Raw genomic sequence first — 27,704 nt, forward strand, 5'->3', positions numbered from 1 at the left:
TTTAGTGTGGCAGTGTCTCTCCGTTTCTTCAAGAGCTGGTTTTGTATACTCTTGTGTCTAGTTAATACAGTGAAGACAGTTCCAGCCGCTGTGTCGTACTGGACATGAAAGGGTAGCACACTTGTTCACTTCACTTAAAATACTGGCTTAATAGCACACAATAAAGAGACTTAAAAACCATTGCACCTTTACTGTTGAAAAAATAAAAAAAAGCTGCTTAAAAACTTAACAGATTCTGTTTCTAGCAACTGTATCCCCTATTTTAAAACATACCTATTAGTACCCCAAAAACAAAACCAAAAAATAAAATACTGCTCTTTCAAGCTACCAAACTGCAACAGCTGCGTATCTCGCACTCCAGGTTTCTATCTCAAGCCACCATGAACAGCAGCCTTCACTCTTGAAAGAGTTCACAGGACTGCACAGCAGCCCTATCTGTTTAGCAGCATGGCTAGGTCTTGTGGATACAGAGGGCCGTGACCCAGGGCTGAGGGGAGGGGGGTGCAAGTCCTGAGCCTTGTGTTTTTCTTGATATTTTTTTACTACACGTGTAGTACGGGTACAGTTGTTGTAAACTATAAAAAAAAAAAAAAAAAGACTAACTCTTCAGACCCCTGCCCCCAAACCTAAAGGAAATGAAGTGTGCTCTATTCACAAAGTGCTCGATTGCGTCCTGCAACTCAAAGCTGTCTCGGAATTACACTATAAAAAGCACACGATGGGCCCGACTGTGCTATTGTGAGTACAGAGCCAACACATTTTTACTTTCGTATACAAGCTAAAACTGAAAAGGACTGGACGCTAGACTGTAACAGGGCCCTCGCCCTGCTGCGTTGCCTGGGAGGCAGGGGAGTTTCCTGTGTTTATCGTGGCCCGGGCAGCGGTGCCATGGACAGGGAGTCCTCCTCCTCCTCGATGCTCTCCAGCTCCTCTGTCCGCACGGCCTGTGTGATCAGGTTCAGCTCCTCGCACATGGTCTCGTTGCGATACCCCAGTCGGATATCCGGTACGTTGGTGCGCCGGATATCGTTCCCTTCAGGACCCTCTTTGTAGTAGTTGGGGCCCAGCCAGTAACTCTTCACCTGTGAACAGAGCGGGTCATGTGGTGAGGGGTCACACAGGCATTCTAACAGGGCAACTAAACACACAGGAGGAAGGAGACCCCAGGGAGAAGAGCAAGGCTTGGTCTTCATGGTCCATGGGGTCAGGGATGCCTTTATGAAACATGCTTGTATGAGGAGGGAGAGGGGGAGGAGGGAGGGTGTAGTACCTTGTGTGAGAAGCCACTCATTAGCACGCTGTTTCTGGCCAGCTCACACATGTCACAGGAGCTCAGCTTCCACACCTGAGCGGCGATGCTATACTCCTCCATCAGCGGCTCCTGCAGGCACACGCGGGGTTAAACAGCAGGGGGGGGGGGGGGGAGAGCAGGCACACAGTGTTTAATAATTCAGCAGCTTCTCATAACAATACTTGTGAGGTGAAACTAGAAGCAGCCGAGTCAAGTAGGCAAATGTTTCAGCTCGTGTCTTCTTCAGCGCACCTCTATTTTTAACTCAGGGCTCCGATTGCTCGTTTTGAAGTTCTGACAACATGAATTCTAAACAAGCCAACCTGGGGGATTCTGTTTGTCTTTTAGAGATTCAAACCCCTGCTTTATAGAATACACTTCATCCCCTGGTCTTTTACTGAAGAACTTCTTGGAACTGACCTGCAGACAGGCAGTCTGGTATTTAACATGCAGGCAGAAATCCACCTTCCCCGGTTTGAAAGCTGGAGGAGAGACGGCAGCCTGCTTTCAGTAGGTGTGTCTGGGTCGAGGCTTGTATCACTGACCTTGGTGAAGTGGAACTGGAGCGGGTCGTCAGTGGAGAGCGACACCATGAGGCCTCGGGAGAGGTATTCTGGGAGGGGGTTTCTATGGTAACTCAGGAACAGGCTGTTGTTGCTAAGCGGCGACATGGCGATCCCGATCTGAGCCAGGTAGTAGAGGTACTGCAGCACAGGAGCCTGGGAGAGAAAGGAGACTGACAATAGCAACTGGATCCGGGTTCAAATCAAACAAACAGCACTGGCTCTCTGGGCTCCTGAACCCTAACATAGTCGATTCTCTGTACTTCCTGATTTGAATTGCATTTCAAACTACATACTACTGTAACAAAAAATAGAAAGAAAAGATAATGCCAGGCTTAAAAACGCTTTTGTAAATCGGACTTGCTCATCTCCGTCAGCAGCAGATCATGATCATACGGATTTGAACTGGGACTCTGAGTCCAGGTTAGAACTACAGGATGCCCGAACTGGATTTCCCATCTCACACTGACGGAGGAAAAACTTGCAAGCAGAACAGGAGGCTGCAAGTTCATTGCAAGATCTGTGCAACAGTGCAGGTAGCTGAAGTAATTCAAACACGCTGCACATCACACTGCAGACTGCAGACGGCACCTCATACTGGAATGAGGTCTGGTGCAGATGGGAACGGGATACAAGCCTGCCTCGGAGCGGCACTGACCTTGCGCAGCAGCAACCCGTGGGAGATGTTCTCCGACAGCATGAACCCGGAGATGAGGTGGTGGATAGGCCCCGCCTCCCCACAGTGAGGGCGGAGCACAAACATGTGGAAACCCCGCCTCCTGCAGGCAGAACAGGGGGAAAAAAAAAATAAAGGGTTGAAGCATCACAGAGCACCGCACTGCACTCACATTGGCAGGGCAATACAGCAAGACTAAACAAGGTCAGATAGACGCATGATTTCAATTAAAAAAAACACATTGGAGATGTCAGTATCATGAGCGACACTCGCAGCATGCAAAAGTTAACCACCGCGTCTTGGGACAAGTCTTGCTCATTCAAATCCATTCGCAGGTGAAAAGAGGAAGGTTTCTTACCAAGATACTTTGTAAGCAAAACCGTCAACAGACTGCCCAACAAAAAGCACCGTGACCCAGCATGGTCGCTGCAGGGTAACACCCCAGAACAAACGCACATGCCCAGGCTGTGCGGGTCTGTACCTGCGCAGGTGGTTGAGCACCGTCATGTTGGCGTACATGTAGTACAGGTAGTAGGAGTAGGGGGGGTTGTCCTCCACTGTCCAGTTGGCCGGCAGGGGGCTGTCCAAGTTGAAGATGTGGTGTTCTGGTTTGGACTCGTCGTCCACGCTGTCAAACCCGTCCACCTAGACAGGGGGAAGAGACAAGACGGTCATCCAGGAATAAACGTCAGCGACGCACGTGGTCAGCGACTGTAACATCAGCACTACTAACAACGCTATTCATCCCGTTCTATAATGTCTTCAGGCTTGTAATCGTGGACCTGCCCGTGGCTGGTTTACTCTCGGTCTACGGTTCGTGGCTGCGTGGACTCACGTGCTGCAGGAAGAGGTGCAGCTCTGGGTGGCTGCGGGGGTTGATCGTTGCCTCAAACAGAGGGAGGAAGATGTTCTCCAGCATCTCCTGGAAGTTGGCCAGCTGTTTCTTGGTGCGGTAGACATCGCTGTGGGGAGAGAAGAGGAGAGAAGCGGAGTCACAAATCTTCCTTTAAAAATGATTTAGTCTCAACGATCCTTTGACCTAACTGCTATACAAGACACGGTTTAAAAATCCGCAGTGAAATGCACTCACAAGAGGCGAGGCACCTGCACCAGCCAGCGCACGTTGTTCGAGTGCACCTTGTGCTTGACCGCCCACTTGGCCAGACTGTCCCACTCGTCCCGAGAGCGGCCGTAGATGGACAGGCGCAGCTCCACGTTCTGGTATTTGCTTTCCTCCAGGTCCTCCATCACCTCCTGCGGAGACAGCGCAGGGAAGAAGAAACGTAGGGAAGTATGTGGGGAAGAATTCACAATGCTTTGTACTCCTAAGGAAGATGCTAATGACACTTCTTCAATGGAACAAACGGCGCTGATGATGCATGGAGTAAATGGCGTTGCGAATCCCCACCCCCCCCCCCCCCTCGACTGGACTGGCGTTAACCTCTAGGTGGCAGCAGACTGTACTTTATTTATCGCTCAGGGATTTATAGTTTTGATATTGTCAAAAGACTAAGCGAACAGCCCTGCAGTTTCCCCCATTCCAGGTTTTAATACAAGCTTGATTAGCCCCAGTGTACAGGTAACAAGCTCAGGTGTCGCTTACTAAACTCACAGTAAAACCAGGAATGGGTCACACTGCTATGCAATGGGAGTCTTATTTCCATCCCTGCTGTGTTCTTGTGTTTTATGGTAGCAGCTACATTACGTATTCTGAATATTTCAGATCCTGTCAAGATCAGTTACGCTATATCGCAGCTGGCTATAAAAGATGCTGGCATTAATACAACAGTAAACAACTGGATTGAGAAGCATAATGTGAACCAAACACAAGTCAAAATACAAAAAAACAAAAGCAGATGCTGATTTATTATCACCCCCTAATCTCATGCGGAAGAAGGGTCTACCTTGATGATGTGTCCGAAGTATTTGCCCTCGATGTGGTTGTCTGTCTTGATGAAGATCTCCCTGAGAATTGACTCTCCGATCGGGTTGTACTTGGCGTTGAATTTATCGAAGCGGTGGAAAGTGTTGCGATCCTGCAGGGGCGAAAAAAATAAATAAATACATGGATATTAAAAAAAAAAAAGTAAATCGAATCGTCTGCCGCACGTGTTCCGGCTGGAAGCGCTTCTCACCGCGTGCATGTCCAGGGTGTCCACGCTCAGGTCGAAGGCGGTCAGGTTCATGGTCTCGAACACCTCAGACAGGGTCTGGCCCTTGCCCTGCTCCACGTGCACGATGTCCTCGGGGTACTTCTTCATGGCCCTCTTGATGAAACGCAGCAGGTGCTTCTGGTTCATGCAGGACGAGGCGTGGATGTGAGTGTCCACCTGCAGGGGGAGACAGAGAGCGGAGAGCTACACTACAGACAGAACGCCACAAGCACAGGGGGGGCGGGTCTACCGCAACACAAGGGCGACATTAGTTTAGTAGATAGACATTAGATACGCAGCCCACTTTATCATCACATTCAGGGTGACCTGCTACTAAATTCCTCAATTTATTCCAATGCAAGCCACTGTTGTGCATTTGGACACTATTATTATTATTATTATTTAGTCATTTAGCAGATGCTTTTTTCCAAAGCGATTTACAAGCTCTAGTAAGCCCAGTCCTGACCCCTGCCGCTCACCTTGCGGATGTTGTAGAAGTCTCGGTGTGGCACCTTCTTCTGCGCGGCCAGCTCCTTCATCTCGTTCAGCAGGATGTGCATCTGGAACTTGGAGCTCAGGTACTGCAGCCGCCGGTAACAGAACGACTTCCTGCAGCAGCAACAACAACAACAACAACGAAGAAGGTGGTGAGTGTGGCTCTTGTGGTTTGAATTCTTCAACCCCCCTGAAGGGTTTTGCAGGAGTTATAACACGCGAGCGGTCGCTCGTTGCCTCTTAGTGCACCGCTGTACTTACACGGGTCCGTTGATGATTAAAGCCATCAGCACGTTCATGTCAGCGATGTACTCCTGAAGATCGGTGTAGGGCAGGTCCAGCTCTGAGCTCCTGAGAACAAACAAAGCAATGGCGAGAGAGCTCACTCGCTTTTCTTTAAAATCAAGTAACTGGCTGCATTCAAAACAAAACCCAGCCCGCTGCTCACTTATCCATCTGGCTGGACTTGCTGTAGACGTGCATGACCCCGTCCACCATCTTGCAGCCGAAGCCCATGTCGAGGGGCATGGTGCTGGGGTCCCAGTTTTCGTAGGGGTGCGTCGTCGACACAGGGGGGTGCACCGGAGCATCTGGAGGGGGGGGCAGAATGAACAGTCAGTCCCAGTCTGGGGTCTCGAAAACGCTGAAACGTTTGTCAACTGAACCGGTTTCATTTTACTACAGGAGGGCAAACTTGTGTTTGAGTGGAAACGGACCAGTGCCAATCTCCAACTCCTGCACAGCAGCACCAAGCCCGTCTCATGGATGAGTTCGCTGAACGACCCTGAGTGGGCTGTACCACACCCTGTGCCCAGCTTCTCTCGCGAGTTCCGGTACCTGCAGAGACGGGTGTCTCGGGGATCTCGTCGTACACGCTCAGGTCCAGCGGCTTCTCCCCCAGCTGCCGCAGGTAGCGCGCCGTGGTCCTGCAGAAGTTCTGCATGGACCGAGCCATGTACTTCTCCCTGATGAACAGGGCCTTCACGATGCACTTTGCAGCGTCCAGCAGGTCTGTGAAGGGAACCTGCGCAAGACAGACAGCGGGGCTGTGAGAACACACAGAGACAGTGCTGTGTGGAAGGCTTCGTTCCAATGTAACTGGGAGGCAAGCCCTTTTAAAATGCTTGTGCTCTGTTCTGTTCACTGTTACACTGTTTTTAAAACACAATCAATGTAGATTTTATTATTCGCATGCCCTGGTTAAAATCACGAAATGCCGCATTGCTCCAGAAACTAAATTCACAAAGGAACAATCTACATGTTGTATCCCTGCCCTCAAACGCTATCATTGTGAGACGCACAGAGGGTGGGAGTGAATGAGGGAGATGCGCGCCTCTACGGGCGCAGGTAAGGCCCCCCTCTTACCCCACACATCTCCTCCCCGGATATAGTGACGCGCTGGAACTCGCGCTCCAGAGTGAGGTCCCTCTCCTTCGGGAAGTGATCCAAGGAAGTGTCACTTTGCTCATTTAAGTACCTGGAGAAAGAATAACAGACATTACTGGAGACTGAAGGAGAGGCCCTGGCATTATATTCCAGATTTGTGCTGTGCACGTTACTCTGTGTGTGCGTGTCCCTTTCTATATATCAGTTACGTCATTAAACCCCCCATTTTAAAAGAAATTAAAACTTGCTGCATGACTTCTATTGTCACCATAGCAACCTCCTACTGCCTAATTGAAAACAATTACTGCACTAAACTATGATGCATCGTCTTGGTTTCAAGTTAGATAAGAGCAGCTATTTAAAGTACAAACCATTTACAGTGCTAACCATTTCTATCTCGGAGAGATAGTGTTTTATTTCAGGTTTTTATTTGTGACTGTCTATTCTAGCTACAGACGTGCAAAAAAACCCTTTGAAAATATGACTGAAAATAATGGTGTAATTTGGCTACAGCGCATTAATCCCAATTAATAAATTGTAAAACAGCACCTTGAAGGAAAGAGATTTTCCTCATTATTATTATTATTATTATTATTATTATTATTATTATTATTATTATTATTATTATCTCCAATTTTAGTAACATAAAGTATGTATATACTGTGACAGTTTATAAACTGTTCATGTGAGCCCTAGGGGCATGAGATGCTGAGCTGCCAAGACATATCTGCATTGGAAAGCAGAGCACAGATTGGAAAATGAACTCAATAATAAACAGCTGCACAGGAGTGTGCAACAAGGTAATTGGTACAGCAGCAAAGCCTTTTCAATGTCAACAGTGAGATGCGTTTTGCAATGAAGCGGTTTAAAAAAACACATATATAAAAGCCAGCTTTATAAGCAAGTGTGGAGAGTCTGCACTCCTTTGTAAGAGCGATCAAAGTGTGAGCTTCACACACAGCGCACAGGAGCAACGGGTCCCCTTCACATCAGATGTTCTATTACAGGAGCCCCTCATCTGCTCACAATACTGACAACAATCTAATTAAGCCTTTGCAAAGAAACACACTTTTTTTGTGTGTGTGTGATCAAAGGGCTGCCGTTGGTGTGCCTCTTGCCCTGCCTCTCCCTGCTCGTTTCCTGCTTGTGAAACGGTCGGCGATACCGAGAAGGGACAGTTGCTGTAGGTTCACAGAAACGTGTACTGTGTGCGTGTGTGTGCACTCGTCTCATCCCAACTAGAGAAATATCTTATGTAAATCGAATTCATGTAATGGTGTTGCAGGGAAGCACTGGACGACTGATAAAACACTTTGGGTGTGCCGACAGCTTGAAGATTTGACCAACCCCTTACACGACACGAATGTAGTAACTTCTTAAAAGGCAATTACTGGAGGATTGGCACACCCCTAGAATCTAACTAGGACACAGACCCTAATCAGAACCTGACTGGTCGAGACATCCTGATATCTTTATATATTTATGAAGGCTGATTGGTTACATAGTGGTGTCCCATGTTACACTGGAGATCCCGTTTCCTGGACTGACAGGGAGGTAGGGAGAGGAGGGGGAGACTAGAGATCTTGAAAGATAACCGCAGCAGCCTGGATTTAAATGGATGAGTGAACCAATAAAAAAAATAAAAAATAAAAAACCACAGCAGTGTACAGAAAATAAAACCAGCAGGAAACTCACTCCAGGTCAGTGGCGCTGTCGATTTTCATGAAGTCTTGCTTGGCTCTGAGCAAAATCTCTGGCTCTAATCTGAGGCAGAGAGAGGTGGAGGAGAGGAAGGGGAGGGATAGAGAGAGAGAAAGGGTTGCACCACACAGCGAAACAGGCAGGGAGAAAAACAAAGCAAAAAAAAAAACAGAAACTGTTAATTTTAGCAAGTGAAATTCACACAGTGGTAGCAAAGCATAACCGTTTCAATCCTTCTTTATTTTTTTGTTCCACCACCCTGATTAACAGCCAGCAGGTGTGGCTTGAAGCTCACGTGATGCGGCACCCCCCCCACAGCCTCGCTTCGGAATCAAGCCAGAGAACAGGCGAAAAAGCTCTATCTGGGAAACCCACTAGCACCCTGTTTAAGTAGACACTGATGTCCATGTTGTGGGTATAGACAACAGGCAAGGAAAAGATGCAATTACCATAGCTGCGAATACAAAATTAGAGCCATCAGTGCCATGAACAAAACCTGGACTTATCTACAGGTTGTTAAATTATACGTGTGACATACATACATACATAAAGATCTTGAGACGCTGTCTGAGATAGTATACTGCTGTACTAGGAGGCTTGGTGGTCTAGTAGTTAAAGGGGCTTGTTACCAGGAGGTTCCCAGTTCAAACCCAGCTCAGCCACTGACTCACTGTGAGTGACCCTGAGCAAGTCACTGCACCTCCTTGTGCTCCGGCCTTCGGATGAGACGTCAAACAAACAAGGTCCTATTGGAAGTGACTCTGCAGCAGCAGTTGTGATGCATAGTTCATCTCTTAGTCTCTGTAAGTCGCTTTGGGTAATAATAATATTGCAATCACATGAAGTCCTTTATAAAGCACTTCTTTAGTGGTGTATAGGCGTTAAATGTCTTAAGACTTGCTTGCCACTTGAGATTCGTCTGTGTGATACTGCCTGATCTGCATTGCTGGGGCTTCATTACATTCTCTATGTGCAATTTCACACCTGCTTGAGAATTATGAATGCCATCCCTGCTCATTACTATCTCAGGATGCTGTTTGCATGGTGCAGCTCAGTAAGCATTAGCGCAGGGGCAGGCTGGCTCGTTTTTGTGTAGCTGCTCAGCAAATGCTGTGGGGAGAAAGTGGAGTGACTGTACTTGAGATGGTCTGCTAAGCTTATAAACAGTTTACCACAGTCCAAGCATAGAAAAGTTTAATGCAGCAGAGTGAAAGCATGGTAAAGCACCGGTAAGCATTGTAAAGAATATGGCAAAACCAGGGTAAACCATGGTAAATGCAAAGTAAAACCATGGGAAAAGCATGGCAAAACTGCAAAAATACTGAGGTAAACTTTTATAAGGGTGCAGTACACATAGGGGACAGTAGGGGTTCGACTGGAAGTCTTTCCAATTCCTTTTAGATTATTTTAGTATTTCTATGTAGAGTATGTGCTAGATGTGTATAGGTAAACGGGGGAGGCTGCATTTCTGTACTGTGGGGTGGGGGGGGAGGGGGGCGGGGTTTCTAATATTTTCCAAGGGAAACTATTCCTAATAATTTTGCATTCCCTAAAACCCAGTCGCTGAAAGACAAGGTGGTAAGAAATGAACAACTCCTTAAGAAATCCTTAAAATCAACCCAGCTCTGCAGACCACGCTGCGGAGACAGTATTTTACAGTGCCAGGGGATCCCTGCACGGCATCACAGCCAAGGTGCCTATCTCGGGACAGCCCAGGGTGCTTCCCCACAGAAGCTCAAATCAAACCTCTGCGCTCGCTCTCCTCTCTTACTTCACGTCCTGGCTGATCTGTCTCTCCAGACGCTGCCTGCGCTCCTCCAGCTTCTCGATGGGACTGTCCTCCGGGAACTCATAAGGGGCGCTGCGCATCTCGCTGTCCGCCAGCGTGCGCGAGAACAGCTCCTGCACAGACACAGAGTCAATCAGGGGCTCCCCTCCCCGTCACCTGTGCTGCCCTGCAGGGTTCAGAGCTCCAGCTCCTGCACAGACACAGAGTCGATCAGGGGCTCCCCTCCCCGTCACCTGCGCTGCCCTGCAGGGTTCAGAGCTCCAGCTCCTGCACAGACACAGAGTCGATCAGGGGCTCCCCTCCCCGTCACCTGCGCTGCCCTGCAGGGTTCAGAGCTCCAGCTCCTGCACAGACACAGAGTCGATCAGGGGCTCCCCTCCCCGTCACCTGCGCTGCCCTGCAGGGTTCAGAGCTCCAGCTCCTGCACAGACACAGAGTCGATCAGGGGCTCCCCTCCCCGTCACCTGCGCTGCCCTGCAGGGTTCAGAGCTCCAGCTCCTGCACAGACACAGAGTCGATCAGGGGCTCCCCTCCCCGTCACCTGCGCTGCCCTGCAGGGTTCAGAGCTCCAGCTCCTGCACAGACACAGAGTCGATCAGGGGCTCCCCTCCCCGTCACCTGTGCTGCCCTGCAGGGTTCAGAGCTCCAGCTCCTGCACAGACACAGAGTCGATCAGGGGCTCCCCTCCCCGTCACCTGCGCTGCCTGCAGGGTTCAGAGCTCCAGCTCCTGCACAGACACAGAGTCGATCAGGGGCTCCCCTCCCCGTCACCTGCGCTGCCCTGCAGGGTTCAGAGCTCCAGCTCCTGCACAGACACAGAGTCGATCAGGGGCTCCCCTCCCCGTCACCTGCGCTGCCCTGCAGGGTTCAGAGCTCCAGCTGGGGGGTGGGGGTTTGTAATGCTATAGAAAGGTTTGGACCTATCTCTAATATAACGGTGGAAGTATATGGGGAGCCCCCAATGACCTCAATATCAATGCTATCTTATGGAGTCTTATCTGAGATCAATGTATTTCTATCTCTCTACCCATATATAAAATATATACACAGATATGAAACTTAATGTGGCACACTTATACACACAGTGACTGAAGGGGAGATTATATATATATGAACACATACATACATACATACATACATACACACACACACACACATATATAAATATCTCCATCTCTCTCTATCTATCCATATCTCTCTCTCTCTCTATACTTGAATGTGTGATTTACAATACGTGTTTGGTCTCACCTCCGCGATCTCCTTGTACTTCCCGTCCATGGAGGTGCGCAGGTCGATGTGCTTGAGGGACAGGGAGGACCCGGGGAGTGATCTCTGGGAGGTGAGCGGGTATAAACCGGGGGTGCCTCGCTGCTCTGTAGAGAAAGAAACAAAGCATTCCGGGACGTTACCCTCCAAACATGCAGTCCAGCACAGGGAGGTTACAAGCGCAGCGTGGCAAAGCAGTGTACATCCACCTGCATACAACACTGGCAAGCACAAGAGGAGAGACTGGTGATTCACATGGTCTTATGCACTCTGTGTGTTTGCATAGCTACCCTACACCTACACCAGAACTGGCTCACATTTTTGCATACAAGAGCCATACCGATGGCTTTTGAAATACCCAAAAAACATGTTTACACACTTTGACATCATCATTTGTTTTTGCATTGTGCCTACCAAAGAGAAAAGACTGACCTCCCCTCCCCTCTAAAATCGAGACAGCCACGTTGTGCAGCTCAGCGAGTCGTGATCAAACTGCACTAATTTGCGAGCAGCCCCGTCTCTCTCTCTCTCTCTATGTGTCCCAGCTCAGAGCCACGTTTCTGAGCTCCAGGTTTCATAACACCTCCCCCAACCTTCTCCCTCATCTCTCTCAGCCCCCTCGCACCCCTCTCTGGGGAGATCAAGGTTGCAAGGTGTAGGAGGAGTCACAACCAGCCCACGGTCCAGGGCCACCTACTGAAAACGAATGAAGCGTGTGCTGGAGCCAATATGAGAGAGAAAAAAAAAACAAAACAAGGAAAGAAACTCCATGCCTGCACCTCTCCCCCCTCCCTCTCCTCCCTCTCCTCCCTCTCCCTCTCATGTACTTTCTGCAAATGACTGATTCATTGTTTGCTGGTCCCCCTCCTCCCCCTCCTCCTCCTCTCGCTGTCAGCTCAAGGGTAACTCAAAACCAGGTGTTCAGTCATGGAGTTAGCAAAACCAAACGCTGCGTCTCCTAATTCCTATATTGCGCAGGTCATTTCAATCAACTGGTCATGATTGCCCAAAACGGACAAGCAAGCAGTACTGTACTTGCCCATTTCCTGTATTATTAGGTCCATCCCTCCCAATCTTTGACATGAAAAGGATCAGGAGGTGAATGTGTTCAGCTAGCCTGAGCTCACGTCTGTCTGTGCTCAGTCAGAGGGAGGCACAGCCTTCAAGAGGAACCTGCTAGAACGCCTGGAAACTAATCATCTGAATGGCCTGGATTTAAAGGGATGCAGGCTATCTACCATCCCCTATTAATCTGTCTGCTTAGTTTAACCACCAGGTCTGCTTTTGAAAAGATTCCTAAAAAGCTGAGTTTCTGAAGCATGGTGTGCGGCTTTCATCTCTGTCCCTTCTGTCTCTGGAACTGTAGAAACTGTACATCGTACCAAAGGGGGCAGAAATTGAGGTTGCACACCTTAACAAATGACACTAGGTAATAATGATCGAAGCAGAAACATGACAAAACACGCTTAATATGATTCCAAACAGTTAAGAAATGAACTACTCAGAATATGTACAACATCCAAAGTATCCCTTTAAGCTAATTTTTTTTTTTTAAATATCTGAATTACCCCATTGCTTATACACTACCCTGCAATAAGTTTAACGCACCCTCTTATTACCCTGAAACACTCAGGGTAAGCCAGTACAGACATCAGCAATATCCCAATTCTGCCAACAAGGCTTTCTTGACTTGAGAGTTTAATTAGCAGAGTTAAAATTAGTCTCTTCCCCTCACTTAGACACTTGTTGCCATGACGATTTAGGCTTCCTCCCTCTCCTCTCTGAACAAACAAGTGGAGCTGTGGAAACTCCTGACACTAATCAGCTGATTGGAGAGACAGCGTGCAGGTCCGGTCCCGCCCACTCTCGGTCTCCTGGCACAGAGAGCAGGAATTAGAAAGAACCGTGGGCAGCCACATCTGAAACTCAGGAGGCTACGAGGCAGGCAGGCAGGCAGGGTATAATCATCTGCATCTAGACTGACTCCAGTCTCGTAGCAGGGACAGCACAGCCCAGCTGAGTTCTGCAATGGATCTTCACTAAAGTGGGCATCGCCTAAACTCTGCGCCCCCTTCGCTGAAGACTTGACAGGTATCGGGGCAACAGTAAAATACAGCTCAGTCAAACTCCATGCTGAAGGGGCAGAGATTCCTCTCTCGGTACAGCATGACAACTTTACAGCACGTCCCTTATGTACAAGCTTCAGTTTGAGATTTTTAGGGGGTTATCTTTCCCCCCCTTGACTGACTCAGACATCCCACTATAGATTCACCTCCTGTACAGCAGATAGCTGGGGTACCAGTAGCTGCTGTTTAGAGAATGAATGGTGCTTTTTAAAAGCTGCTTTAAAAGATAGTGGAGCCAGAAATAAAAAGTAACCAAGGGGTCACTTCTAACTGTGTCAGGGTGAGCTGCTTGTTTAAAAACAGCAAGATGAATACTCTAGCGAGAGCCTTGACCTTTACTTCATGCATTAAAGCAACTTCTAGTGAATCAATAACGCGATGAGTTTTAAAAGGTGCAGCGTCAGACAATTCCTGAGACACTGGATTTATCAGAAGCAGAGGATTCCAGGTGTTAGCGAGTTACATTCAGTAATGAGCGATCAAAATACGGCAGCGATTTCACTTCCAAACTTGAGAATTGTTTTAAGCAAAGCTGATTTTTTCTCCGGAAATGCTTTTTTTTATTTTAAGACACTTTTTTTTTTATCAAACTGAAGTCTTCCAGTCATCTGGGTCTTAATGGAGAGCGCATGACATTTCTAGGGAAAAAAAAAAAGATAGCAAAGGCCAGCGGAAAATCAGAGAGGAAAGAAAAAAAACACCCTAATTAGACCACTCTGATTGACGAATTAGTCTCCAGTGTGCGTTCAAACACAGCTCCTCTGTAACAGTAACCTGAACACACTTTTCCTTTCAGAACGTCTTGTTCATAATCTTCCACTTATTTTTAGTCACGGACGGTGGGTCCTGTCTCAACAGCACTGGTTACAGTGGGACTGAATGGCGCACCGGGTTCTGAATAAAGTTTGTTATCTGTAAAACTTTTTTACTGGTTTCTTGTCAGCCGTCGATAAAAGTTTCATGCATGCAAAATTCTACAGTACAAAACAGACATAATAATACTAATAAAATATAAATAAAATAATACATCTAGATTGACTACGCTAATATTAAACTAAGGATTGTTAAACGTTTGTGTTTAAAATCTCACAATGTGCTTTTATTCACAATAAGAGTATACTAAAAGCATGCTAAAATACAGAAGTTAAACGCTACTTTTTTGCGTCTTGTTTAGGATGGGGATTAACTCTCTTAACAACCAACAGTACAACACAGCTTACCCACACAGAAGAACAATTACACGGCCCTAGCATCATGATTTAAACAAGGGAAACGTTTTATTTATAGATGCGCTAAACAGTCTGGCTTTATCTTTAATTGCTTTGAGCAAGCTGAAAGTACTTCTCATGCATATTTCAGTGAGGGAGGGAGGGAGGACGGCCACAGCTTTTGTGTGGTAAATCTACTGTATCGAGGCGGTCGGGTCAGGAGATGAAGGATTTAAAATGACAGATTGATCTTTATTTCCAAGAGCATTGCAAGGAGCCTCCAGAGAGTGTTTACAGGGCTGCCTTGCTCCGAGAGCAGACATGTCAATACCCCAATAATGATGAACCTGCAGCACGGTGCTTTCTAAAGGGGAGCTGTGTTTAAATCATTACATGGAAACGCAGGGGCGAGGCGCTTGTCGTAATCAATCAGTGCCATTCTGACACTGCTGTGGCACACGCTTCACACAAAACCATAAGAACTACCTCAGCCTGCATGTTACGTTGCAATAGTATTTTTTTGTAATCAGCAGGGTGTTCAAAAGCTACCGGAGAGTTTGTCTGGAGGGGCCCCAAATTCACTAGATTAAAACAAGCCCTGCCCTTCTCTTATCAACACAGAACACAGATGTCTAGCACTTCAATACAAAGAGATGCAGCATCACTGATAACACTGCTTATAATGGAAAGGGCACCCTCGAGCTGCCTGTACTGGGATTGGTCAGTTGGGGTCCTCTTCTCGAGCTGGCTGTACTGAGACTGGTCAGTTGGCTCAAGCTGGCTGCACTGGGAGTTACTTAGAAAAACAGACTATACTTGCAAGAAGACGATTCACAAGAAGAGCACATGCTCACCAAACCATGATAGCTGGCCGTCCCCTTCTGTGCAGGGCCTTACTGCTTAATTATACCTCCGTACGTTTCAAGATTAGACCCGTGTTTTAAAACATATTTCACCAGGCTTACAGAAGACCCGCTGTTGTTAATCCCAGCCAACAATGCTGCAATACTGGGAGGATTAACTTGTGTTTAACCGCACATAAACCTCCTTTCCTTTCTGGGCACAAAAACTCTCATTCTAGCCCCCTCCAATTAATAACGCTGCCTTCCAACTGGGAAAACTGTCATTGTGCAGTAAACATCCATGCATAAGGTTTGGGGAAACACTCCGTACCAAAGACGCCGTACAGGATTCAGGCTAGCCACAGATATGCTGATATAAGAAAACTGAGACACACAGCTCCAGTAAACAGCAGATTTCACACTGAGATATATACTTTCCTCTGGGCTGCATCTCGGCTGGAGAAGGATAATGAATCAGGGAGGCAGGCAGCTCTCCTTTGCAGCTACTTGGCCCTTCCTGTGGGCTAGCCTCCCAGTATGCATCACACACAGTGCTTCATGTGCACTAACCCAGGTAAACCCTTCACTTGCTAAGCTGCATTGTTCTAGAATTTCAGCAGCTTGTTTGTTAAGATGTCACAGCAGCTGCTCCGGGTCACAGCAGCAGACGCTGTAAACAGAACACACACAATCTCTATTTGTGCAACACACTTCATACTACAACTGTCCTACTAAAAGGAGTTCAAAACGTACGCGGTTTTCTTTCGTTTCTTCTATAAATGAAGGGCTCATCAGTACTGTGTGCTGTTTTTTATACAAACAATAGGTACTGTATCAATAACATTGAAATAAAACCATTCTTCAGGCAACACAGTTCATGCAAGGGGCTAGAATGAGAGACCTGCCTGCAATAGTTGTATGTAAATTGACTGCAGCACATTTACATTAAGCAAAGTACATTTCTCTCTCTCTCTCTCCCTCTAAAATGCATGCAAATTCCTATAAACCTTTCACACAATCCTTTCACGTAGACAACTGGTCATCGGAATAACAAGCTGTCCACGATCCTTGTTTAGATTGAAACGAATGATCCTTTCAATCTAAACAAGCCACATTTACATTTAATAGAATTCAATGCACCTCTAACCCTAGAGACAAACTTTGTTCACTGCATCTCCCAAACCATGACTCCCTATCACATACAGTACTAGGAGATACAGAACGAGAGAGGGATACAGTGCAGCACACCATCAGCCTGCCTCTTCTGCACTGATGGGAATGCTGCTCATCACTCATCTCAGCAGAGCTCAGCTGCAGCCCGGCACACCGCAGAGGAGGGCTAAACCAGCCCGGCACACGCTGCAACACAGATCACTCTCTCACACTGCCACTGTTCCACTACCGCACAGCCTCTGCAAGTGCAACGTCAGCAGATCCCGTCTGCAAGGAGGATTTAACGAGCCACGCTGAGCACTGCACTGAGGACTCACAAGCTGAGACAGACAGAAACGGCACAGGGCTAGGAGGACCGACAGCTAGCTGGCTTGAACAGTGCGTTCAATCATTCTGCCTCACACCACAGTACATTACATTTTCATTGTAGGGCACTGTACCTCTCTGTGTCTCGGAGATCGTGTGACGGGAGGTCCACTCACAAAGGACTGCTTTTTAATTGCTGTAGCGACGGTGGCAGACAGATGTAAATAATAAAAAAAAAACCACACAGACAGACAACAGAGGTGCTGCGTTTCCAAGACCTCCCCACTCTTTACTGTCTTCAGGGCCGGCTGACAGAACACTAGCAAGCAGCAGCTCTCAGCACTGGATTTAAATACCACTGTCAGAGGAGAGGGCCGTACCATTTCCCCACACAGATGCAGGGGTGGTCGGTGATGCAGTGCCGTCTTGCTCAGGTAGCAGCATGTTCCTTGTTTATTGCATTTAAATGACACGGCACATTCATACAGTAAGCAACCTGCTTATTAAAAGGCTTCTGACGGGAGCGAGTTCAATTCAGACTGCACAGAGCTCCAGTTCTGTATTTGCAGATGGAGGGGAGGGAATGGAGAGAGCTGTAATTTTCCAGCGCTTCGTTAATCCCGCTGGCTTTCTAGTCCCTACAGCTGGGTTTCAATCTTCTGTATTAAACGGCCGGGTACAGATTGATTTAGTATTGATAAGTCATCTTTATATTTTACATTTGTGTTCTTACAAATGTTGCGCTGTCTACGGTTTTCAGCTACAGTGGTTCACAATCTGTCGAGAAATTTGAAAACAAAAGCAAGTTTCTCATAAGCAGGGCACTTTCGCTTACCTGTTTAGGGGAAAATACTACAGCGTTTAGTTTGATTTTATTTCTGTTTAACCCCTTGCTGCCCAACTCTAAACCGGTCCCTTTAAGCTGGACTTTCTCCGATCATGTCTTGAAATGTTAGAAACGAAATCAGTCCCTAAACAAGTCCAAGGTCTAAATGAGCAGTACCTGTTATAAAACTGTGCAAGAGTTTTTCTCTCTAGTTCAATTGCTAACCCATCAGAGCGACACTGAGAGATGAGGTTACATCCCATCTGGGCTGCCAGGGCTTCATCACAGGGGTTTCTGCACACGCTCACAGCACCTGGCACACCGGAACACGGGTCCGAGGCTGAAAGCCTCACCTGTTGACCCAGCTCCATGGCACACGTGGCTCAGTGTGGGTTTGTGCAGCAGAGATTTGGCTGCTGTATTTCCAGGACATTTCCATTAAAACGACGGTGCAAGAAGGCTGACCAAGCATGAAGTCTACGTTACGGGAGCAAAACAGGTCATGTAAGCAAACCGACCTCCCCCATAGTTTAGTGGTAACGGTACAGTCCGAGTCTGTTCTGCCTCTGATTATGATTAGCATGTCTTGGGGGACTGGCACAATAGAAGAGATGAACTGTGACACACACACACACGACAGCCTGTGAACACCAGGACTCCATGTACATTCTTCATAACAGCGGTTTACAGATACCGTTTCCAACGCAGTGACTGGTGTTATCTGAGATACACAGTTCTGACCTCACCGAAGACTGACATGTGAATATATATCTTTGCTTGGAAGACCCTTAAACCCACACACATTACCCCACTGTGACCACCTCGTTTAGCCATTAGCTAAAAAACAGCCTCTCCGATATGAATTAGCCTGGTCTGACACCCATGCTCCTTCAATCCCAAGAGATCATTGGTGGCACACTGCAGTAATGTCCTGCAGTTTCTCCTCTGGGGGTCTGGGTTCAAATTCCTACGGGTCATGAGCAAAAGGGCCCAGTTGGATCCATGTAAAGAAAGTATCCCAGTTCACCCCTAGCAGGTTCAGAAGTTCACACTGGCACAGCATATGCTAGCCCTGCTCTGTGGAAACACACCCACAAAAATAATTCAATAAAAGCCAAGCCAAACAATTCCTAGACATAACAGGCTAGTTACCATAAACACTTTTTATATTTTTTATTCCCAAGAAAAACATTTTGAGCACCTCCTGTGAGAGTGACCTTGGTGTTCGTCCCCAGCTGTCTCGGGCTGCACTATCTCTTGTTATTGCCCTGCTGCACGGAGCCCCATGGTTAATGGATCTATACAGCCCTGCAGTGCACGGAGCCCCATGGTTAATGGATCTATACAGCTATGCAGTGCACGGAGCCTCATGGTTAATGGATCTATACAGCCCTGCAGTGCACGGAGCCCCATGGTTAATGGATCTATACAGCCCTGCAGTGCACGGAGCCCCATGGTTAATGGATCTATACAGCCCTGCAGTGCACGGAGCCCCATGGTTAATGGATCTGTTTTGATGACTTGCCTCGAGTCAACAAGCTAGCTGCTTGCTTGTGCACCACAGTGCACCCCTCCTGTGTCCTGCACTTCAACTAGACGCCTCTTAGGTAACCGGAGAGTAGCACAAGACCTTTTTAAAGCAGCCGTGCGTGATCCGATGTCTCTCCGTGTAATTGTCACTTAGCAGAAACGGTTCTGTATGTCCTGCAACGTGTCTGTACTGAGCTGGTTTTCAACACCATGCATTGACAACAAGGTTTGTAAAAGACATGTTGCCTGCTTGGTATTATGAACAAAAAACAAACAAAAAAAGGTTTGCCAGGACCTGCATCCTGAGCATAGAGAACAGCATTTCATAACATGTGCCTGTGTGCAGCTCTGTCAAAACTCAGTCAAGCAGAACTCACAACAGAGCCTTCACAAACTCCCAGCCATCAGATAAACGACTCGTTATTACAGGGGTCTCCGTGTCCTACATTAACAAGACTCCCCCCCGCCCCCCTCCCCCGTTCCGAAGTACCACACACGCATGCACGCACACACACACACACACACACACTATCGTACATTATCACAATGCCTCTATCCTCTTGCCTCCCTGTGTTATAAATATACATTCTGGGAGCTCAGCTGAAGAAGAATGATTCTCTGAAAACAAGCCTCTTAATTCAGAGTCAGTATTGGACTGATCCCCACCAGCAGCGTCCTCCCCCCTGCGTTTACCAGAGCAGGCTGCACAGCACTCAACACCCTCCGTCTAATTTATCACCTGTTTATAGGGCAGGATTTCTCAGGCATCCCATAATCCAGGACACACAGGGCCCACAACCAGCGCCAGGGAACATGATCCCACGCCCGTCATGATACCAGGACGCCCAGGGGCTCAGCTCTCTCCTGAGAGTAACTGAGATTGCAGCTGCAGTTACAGGGCCCGGTTGCACAATCCAGGGTTCAGGTTTTCATTGAAACCAGAGCAATCCCTGACTCTATAATAACAGCCTGTGTTCGGACGGTGTCTTGTTACCGCGCCCCTGTCACCCAGGCACGGCCGAGCGCTTTTAACCGTTAGTAAGGGCAGTATTTTTAGAAAGCCGGCATTTATTTTTCCATCTTTGCAAGGTGGTTAATCCCTGTGTTTTTCTCAGCCTGTTTCAAAGCGCAGCACACAAACACGGTTTATCCCTGGGCGCCCTCTTCTGTACTAAAGAAGAATTGCTTTTATTTTTTATTTTTTTTCCTAGAAACAGTTTTCCTGTGTCTGTAGTTAATTTTTGCTGCCTGCTTTTTTTTTTTTTTTTTAACAATACCTAATACAAATATCCATGATGTAATACGTATTCTAGTGCTAAATTAATTTTAACTACAGGACACATCCGATACAAATCTGAGAAAGACCCAAGGTTGTTATACTAGCAATGCTTCTAAAACTTTCATTTAAAATCCTGCAGTTTAATTGAAAACATTTTTAATAAGCCAATGTGTTGCCTAACCCTAACACAAGTTTACCGCGTTATGTCTGCAGTGTTCCCATGCTTTTCCCCGTCGTATTTCGGATCCTTGTGCTGAAGTTTCCCACACAGCATTGTGTTTACTTAGTTTGAAACTGATAAAGATCCCTGATAAAACCTGTACTTTAACACACAGAGCACACTGAATTACTGCTGTGCTGTACGGTCGTGATATTGCTCAAGTCTGCAGGGACGCGGTTTCAAGGAAAATACAGACACAGTGGTCCCACACCCACTGTGGTTTCTAATGTGTGTGATTTGGACTGCTTTAACCCTTAGGATCCATACCATACCAATTTCATTTATATATATATATATATATAAAAAAAAGATAAACAGCGAGCCAAGCGAAGAGATCAGATTTACATTACTGATCGACTCAGCTCTCCAGATCAAAAATGTCATTGAGTTCTTGACCGATCTCAAATTTACAGGGAATTCGTAACTCCCACAGACAGGCAGAACCATGACTAGTCTTGCAAGGGAGGGGCTGTGTTTTAAAAGCAGGAAACCAATGCAGTGACCTGAAAACTGGGGCAATACGGCAAACAGACTATAGTGTGTGGAAGTGTTTCTGCTGCTGCGTTTTGTATCAGCTGCGACCTGTCCAACGAGGCATCCGGGAGACCAGCAAACAAAGAGTTTCAATAATCTACCCTAGAGGCCCTTAACCTATTGGCCCTCTCCTGCAGCATCCACAGCAGTGCTAGAGTGCCACTGGGGTTTTGGTTCTAATTGAGAAGGAGCCTGTGACAAGAGCTGGCTATATTACTAATGTGACACAAGGACGTTTTGTGAAGTGCTCTGTGCTGTCACCGCACACGATCCTAAACCACAAATCAATCCGTTCACATTATATTATCCCCCAGTGTGGGACTCAGTGCAGCAATCTGTAAACTGGTTCTGCATCAGACTGGATTATATAACGATAAAGAGTTGTGTAACTGACCTCTCCCGTGGGGCTCAACCAACAGAGTACAGAGCTACATGGAAAAGAGACCTGCACTGCACGCACAGCATGTCAATGAACAGGACAGCGAAACACAAAGAACAAGGACAGCAGGGCTGACAAACGCATGACTTCACTCCTAGGTTTGTACCTTCATATGAACTGCAAACTGTAGTATGCATGTGGCTCCAGCGCACAAGAAAGTCCTATCAGAGAGTGTCAACACAGCACTGCATTTGTAACACAGAGGTTATGATGCGTCACACATCAGGACATGCAGGTGACAATACGATATGCACCGCGGTACAAGTTAGGGCAAAGAAAGGGACGCGAATCACCTCTACACCAAGACTGATTCCTGGCAACAGCAGAGAAGACAAGATGCTGCACGCATGAAAAAACAGGGGCAGCAATTGCAGCTAATTTGTAAACATGACCGGTTTCCTTCAGATTCAAAGTGGTCTGGCACAGCAACGAACGAGCCCTCCCTGCTTTCAACCAGGGTCACCCAACATGAACAGAGACTGCACTGCTGTATTTAAAACACAGACAAAGAAAAAAAACAAAAGGCATAACAGAAAAGGGCTGTTTGTTTTAATCTGCCTATACTTTAACAGCAGGCTATGTATCTGACAGCGCAGTGCATGACAGATAGCTTTAAAAATAAACAAAGAACAACAGGTTACAGAAACAGTCAACAATAATGCTGCATACAGTATTAACCCGCACACAAATTCAAAGGCAAAACAGGCGCTGGTTCGGGTCTCGTTGAACCCAGTCTATAATGCAGCTCTGGCACCACAATGCCAGCATCTGGGCTGGTGCTGCCCAGCGGTTTCATTGAAACGAATGGCGTGTATAAGTATTAATTCCACACTCACCAGGGGAGGCTGTGTTCTGCAGGCTCGCCCTCTTCCTGAACGGAGCCTTGGCTTTCTGCTTGACGGGAATCGGGCTGGATGACATTTTTCTGCCGCTTTTTCTGCTGCTGCCTGACGACGATGACTCAGAACTGCAGAAAGCACAGCAGGGAATGGAGTAAAGGGAGACGGCAGCTCTGCTCGTAACACGGCTTCCAAAAGGAGTGTGGCTGCATGAAGAGCTCAGCACACTGACATGGCCCCTGCTGGTGGTGGAGGAAAAGCCCCTGCAGCTGCTGGAGAGGCGGGCGAAGCTCCTCCCTTCCTTCCCCAGGTTAACGATTAAGCAAAGCGGGGGAGGGCTGCAGGGCCAACCTAGGCTTCCCCCTACCGCACCAGGCCCCCGCCTGCTTGGTTTCCCTGGCAACCATGGGAACAGTCTACCAGCAGCAGCCCGGACTCGGGCCACAACAGCAGCTGTCATTTCCGTTATTGTTTGCAAAGTAAATGAAGCATGAACAAAAGGAAAAGCAGGCGCAAAGGAAAGCCAAATAGTAATGAGATGAAGAAGAACAAAAAGTTTAAGAAAGAAGAAAACAAGGCAGGGAAGAGAAGTAAGTGAAACTGCTACAGCGAGACAGCGCCTCCTCTTCTATCGGAAACTTTCTAGTAAGGGGGGACACTCAGTAGAGGGGACTGATGTCATATTCCGTGCCTGGCATTCCTACTTATAAATAAACTGTCCTGCTGATCCGAAACAGGGTTCCGCGCTGGGGCTGACAGTTTCTTGCGGTTTTATGGCATGCGTAGGCTGCATTTGTACAGGGGCAATAGCTGGAAAAACGATGGACACCACTGTACTACCCCAGACAGCTATATAAAAGTTAGTTACAATCTTACGCAGCGATAAAGTCACATTTTGTGTTGTGTGTTTGCTGACCATTTTTACAAACAGAGCTTACATGTTTAAAGAAATCAGAATCAGTTCATGTAGTCCAGTGCTGCGCTGGGGGGACTTTTCTAGAGAGCTCTGCTTCGAAAGAAGCTGTGCGTCTGTCAGCAGGTCTGTGCCTCGCCTCCCTGCTTTATAACCTGCTGCTATTGGCTCCCGTCTGTCCGAGTGGCAGGAGGACACAGGAAGCTGAATCCACAGTGCAGAGAGCTGAATCGTGAACATGTGCTTCATCCTCTCACAACACTATCACTAGTCTGTACCCTTTACTACAGTAAAAGCACAGCAAAGTGTAATAATACTGCACTGGAAAGAGACATCGGAATTCAAGACTTCATATATCCATGGCAATACAACAAATCTAAGAGTTTCATCTTACTGCAGTAAAAGGATGTCAGCATTGGGAGAAATTAATGTGGTTTAAAGTTCACACAAATTATACATTATAGATCACAGGCTTGTTTCAATTCAAATATCTAAATAACCTTCAGAAATACCAGAAATACTCTTAACAAAACAGATGTAGCTGTGTCCAGCTACACTCAGCCCTGGAGCTCAGAGTGGCCATTAGGGGCCCCTGGAACTCGCTATTAGGAGCATGCAGAAAAAGCCTAACGTGATTTTTTTTTTAAAGAGAAGGTCCACATTTCATTGTCAGAGATTTCTACGTGTGTATTTGTACACAGATTTAAAAATACTGACCGACTCAGCTCTCCCGGATCAAATGTGGAAGCGCGTTTCAAAGCGAAGGAGCTTGAACACTGAAACCCTTGAATCGTCGGATTTTAAATCGAGTGCTTGAAATTACCAAGAGGCCAGCATTGTCCGGTCTCAAAGTACAAACCGGTTTACAGGGAATAAGGAACTCCCACAGACAGGCAGAACCATGGCTAGCCTTGTAAGGGAGGGGCTGTGTTTTAAAAGCAGGAAACCAATGCAGTGACCTGAAAACTGGGGCAATACGGCAAACACACTATAGCGTGTGGAAGCGTTTCTGCTGCTGCGTTTTGTATCAGCTGCGACCTGTCCAACGAGACATCCGGGAGACCAGCAAACAAAGAGTCACAATAATCTACACTTGACAAAGGCGCTGATGAACGGAACGTGAATGAGAGGCTTTTGATGTTACAGGAATCAATTCTGTTTCTCAAACTGTTATGATGAGTCAACTTCAGGAAGCAAACAGGCAATAAAAGCTTCAAAAACAAGGGTTTCAAAAGATTTCAGTAAAGTGACTTGTCAAAGTAAAGGGGGCGTGGAAAATAACGGGCCCTCAGAGGCACCTGCCCTGTACTGCCAGCAGAGGTCACTAGAGGGCAGTGGAATATGGGATTCATTCGACTGGAACATAGAATGCCAGTGCATTCCAAAAACACTACAGTAAAGTGCCACACAAAATCTATTGTGACTGACATGACCTTGCAACAGGGAGATGCATCTTTAATATGGTTACAGAACCCTTAAGGACTAACCCTATTACACAAAGGCGTGCGCTACAGTGCTTTGCGACTGAAGTTCTGTATTTGCAAATAATTCAGCTATACATAACACATGTATTAATGAATCATGTATTACATTATTTTAATTTATTGTAATTGTTATGCTCGTAGTCCTTGCGGTGAATTACAAGCGTACCCAGCTGGCTGAGAAGCCAACAGTTTTTTTAAATGGGGACACTACCAAATTATTATGCAATACTAAAAAGCATAAACATAATCTGTCATTAAAAAAAAATATTCAAAAAAATTTCAAAATGAATCACCTAAACAAAAAGTGACGTACTTTCAAATCGTTTTGGAAAAGTTTTTAGTTTTTTTTTTTAAATCCCGTTAAACGCATTTCACTTGATTAATAATAATAATAATAATAATAATAATAATAATAATAATAATAATAATAATAATAGTGGCACTTACCTGCCATTGCAAAACGTCTTAGTTTTTTTTTTTTTTTTTTTTTTTAAGAAAACGAGTTTTGTAGCGTAAATACAGAACGTTTTCTTTTAGGGAAACTGGTTAAAATACTGCGCATAAAAAGAGTTGCCCGTGTGTAAACGTGTTGAAGGTTTTGCTCTGAACTCCTCGAATCTTCTCCTTGCGAGGATCTGAAGAGGCGTCGTTTTGTTTTGATTTTCTTCCGCCGTTTTGTGTATTATGACGCGCTGCCTGATGTCATCAAAGTTCCAGGAGCGCGCAGAAGTTACTCAGAGTTTAAAGGCGCAGTCACTGTAATTGAGTGCAGCTTTACAAGCACAGAATAAATAAATGCATGCATATGTTTACATCGAACACGATATTATTATATATCAGTACATTAAACAAATATAAGCAGTGAGTTAACAAACATCTGTATTGCAGGTAATGGTAAAGTTAAATGTGCTGTTTTATATATATCGTACATTGTCATGTTTTGTTTTGCAATAAATACGTTTCCCAAATTGTGGGGTGATTTCTGTACCGGTTCTTTGAGAACCACTGTGCCCCTACTTACAGTATAATGATACTGTGTTCATTTTCACATCTGGTTGTCACGTATTCAAACTAGTCAGGTTTTTGTTTAGGAATTAAATCTGCAATGTTTATCAGTGCAAACAACATCACACTGCAGGTTCCAAACTATACAACGGTGTGGTTCTAGAATTTATTTTTTTGCTTTTATTTTACTTCCTGTAATTGAGAAATCATGTGATTTGATGACCTTTTAACTCTGCTGACTCCGCCTACTTCCATACTTTACCATGAAGCCACAGAACTAGGAACCAATCAAAATGATTCATCACTTGGTCTAAAGTGAATAGAAATGTTTCCTCAGAAGGCATGCTAGACCAGCTCCTGCTGCCCCCTTCCTGTTTCAATACCATGCAGCCTTGTTACCATCTGCTGGCTAAGCCACGTCCTGCCCAGCTTTACCTGAGACCTCGCTGGTAATCTTGTCAAGGGCTCAAGAGACGCACAGCAAGCCGGTGCCTGTGGGCGTTGTGCCAGCCCTTCTGACAGTCCGTAATGAGATTCAGCTGGGAGGGGGGACAGAAGCGGCCCTGATTAGCTAGCTGTGTTCCTCTTTGGAAGTGTTTAGGGATTTTGTGCTTTTGTTTCCTGTCACAAAGAATTAGCCCAGCCTTCCGCTGACTTGATGTTAAATCTTTCTTGCGGGGATTACAGTGCAGGCTGATTTAAAAGGGACAGTGTCCACTCACAGCAGACCGTGCAACACCCTTTCAAGTTAACGGCTGGCCCTGGTGGAGACCATGGAAATGTGCTTTTAATTGTGACGCACTACAGCTGATGTAGCTTCGGCTAAACCTTCGATACACCTGCAGTCTTTGTCATCGCATTCAGAGACCATGATTCTTGAGAAGTCTGTCCCAAAATACCACTGCCTGACAAGAAGACCCCTGCAGAATGCCCATTCCATTCCCAAGCCAGTATATTTGAACCTGTTGCAAATCCTTTCTCGGGGAGGGGAGGGGGGGGGGGGGGTGGCAGGGTGCTCTTTGATTGAACGGCTTGCACTAACCTTATTAGGTGAAAGCCTTCCGGCTGTATAGAGACGCTATTTAAGAATGCTGCCTGGGTGGTTTCTGGATCCCTAGTGATTGTACTGTCAAACTATTCACAAGTCGCCGAGGTGAATTGTGTTCATGCTTTTTGATTATGCATCAGCGCATGAAACCCATATTCTAGTTATTATTTTCAAGCAATCACATTGATTATTCCTACAACTGTGTACAGAGACACTGAAACACAAAACACACAAAAGGCACACATCTATTTCTGTACAACGTAAGGCTTGCTGGGTCCAAATCATCATGCACAGTCTGATTCTGCTCACTTAACCACGCTTTTAGGATCTGCATAATACAAGCATCTGTGTGAACTTTCAGTTCCTGTCCCTACAACATAAAGAACAGCATCACTTTATACTGTGTGATCGGAGCAGCGAGCAAACACCTACTGCAAACTGCACCTGTCTGAGCCCAAGCCTTTCCACACATGCGCTACTTTTTCTAACCCTGGGCTGTCCTTGGCGGACTAATTGGATTTCCCTGGTTCATACGGGAAGATCAAAACCTCCCCAATCCGCAACTAAGAAATTGGGTTAACTGAAAGGAATTAGGGTGGAGAGAAGTGGAGC

The 27,704-nt window shown here is 46.6% G+C and overlaps 1 protein-coding gene across 4 annotated transcripts; it reads right to left on the bottom strand.

The window, feature by feature from the left end:
- On the bottom strand, window positions 1-25,743 carry LOC117966017 (AMP deaminase 2-like). Of its 4 annotated transcripts, XM_059004023.1 has the most exons (19): window positions 25,487-25,743; window positions 22,640-22,770; window positions 11,303-11,427; window positions 10,037-10,167; window positions 8,260-8,328; window positions 6,544-6,655; window positions 6,016-6,202; window positions 5,627-5,768; window positions 5,440-5,529; window positions 5,163-5,292; window positions 4,666-4,860; window positions 4,435-4,566; window positions 3,621-3,784; window positions 3,366-3,492; window positions 3,012-3,175; window positions 2,513-2,633; window positions 1,837-2,010; window positions 1,271-1,381; window positions 1-1,082 (listed from the first exon to the last, which is right to left on the bottom strand). In XM_059004023.1, the coding sequence occupies exons 2-19, from the start codon at window positions 22,722-22,724 to the stop codon at window positions 864-866; spliced, it is 2,478 nt and encodes an 825-aa protein (XP_058860006.1). In that variant the 5' UTR covers window positions 22,725-22,770; window positions 25,487-25,743; the 3' UTR covers window positions 1-863. The 4 variants fall into 4 exon arrangements, with proteins under 4 accessions (XP_058860006.1, XP_058860004.1, XP_058860007.1 ...); XM_059004021.1 differs by lacking the exon at window positions 25,487-25,743 and having other exon boundaries at window positions 22,640-23,215; XM_059004024.1 differs by lacking the exon at window positions 22,640-22,770 and having other exon boundaries at window positions 2-1,082.
- Between the last annotated feature and the right edge of the window lie 1,961 nt (window positions 25,744-27,704).

Source organism: Acipenser ruthenus, chromosome 29 (assembly GCF_902713425.1).
Source record: "Acipenser ruthenus chromosome 29, fAciRut3.2 maternal haplotype, whole genome shotgun sequence".
Taxonomy (NCBI): domain Eukaryota; kingdom Metazoa; phylum Chordata; class Actinopteri; order Acipenseriformes; family Acipenseridae; genus Acipenser; species Acipenser ruthenus.

Excerpts from the sequence above, each read along its gene's own strand:
- LOC117966017 (XM_059004021.1), bottom strand. The coding sequence starts at position 23,102 with ATGACAGCTGCTGTTGTGGCCCGAGTCCGGGCTGCTGCTGGTAGACTG. Across the intron at positions 4,861-5,162 it reads ACTTCTACAACATCCGCAAG|GTGGACACTCACATCCACGC; the intron begins GTGAGCGGCAGG and ends CTCCCCCTGCAG. Across the intron at positions 1,083-1,270 it reads TGAGTGGCTTCTCACACAAG|GTGAAGAGTTACTGGCTGGG; the intron begins GTACTACACCCT and ends CTCTGTTCACAG.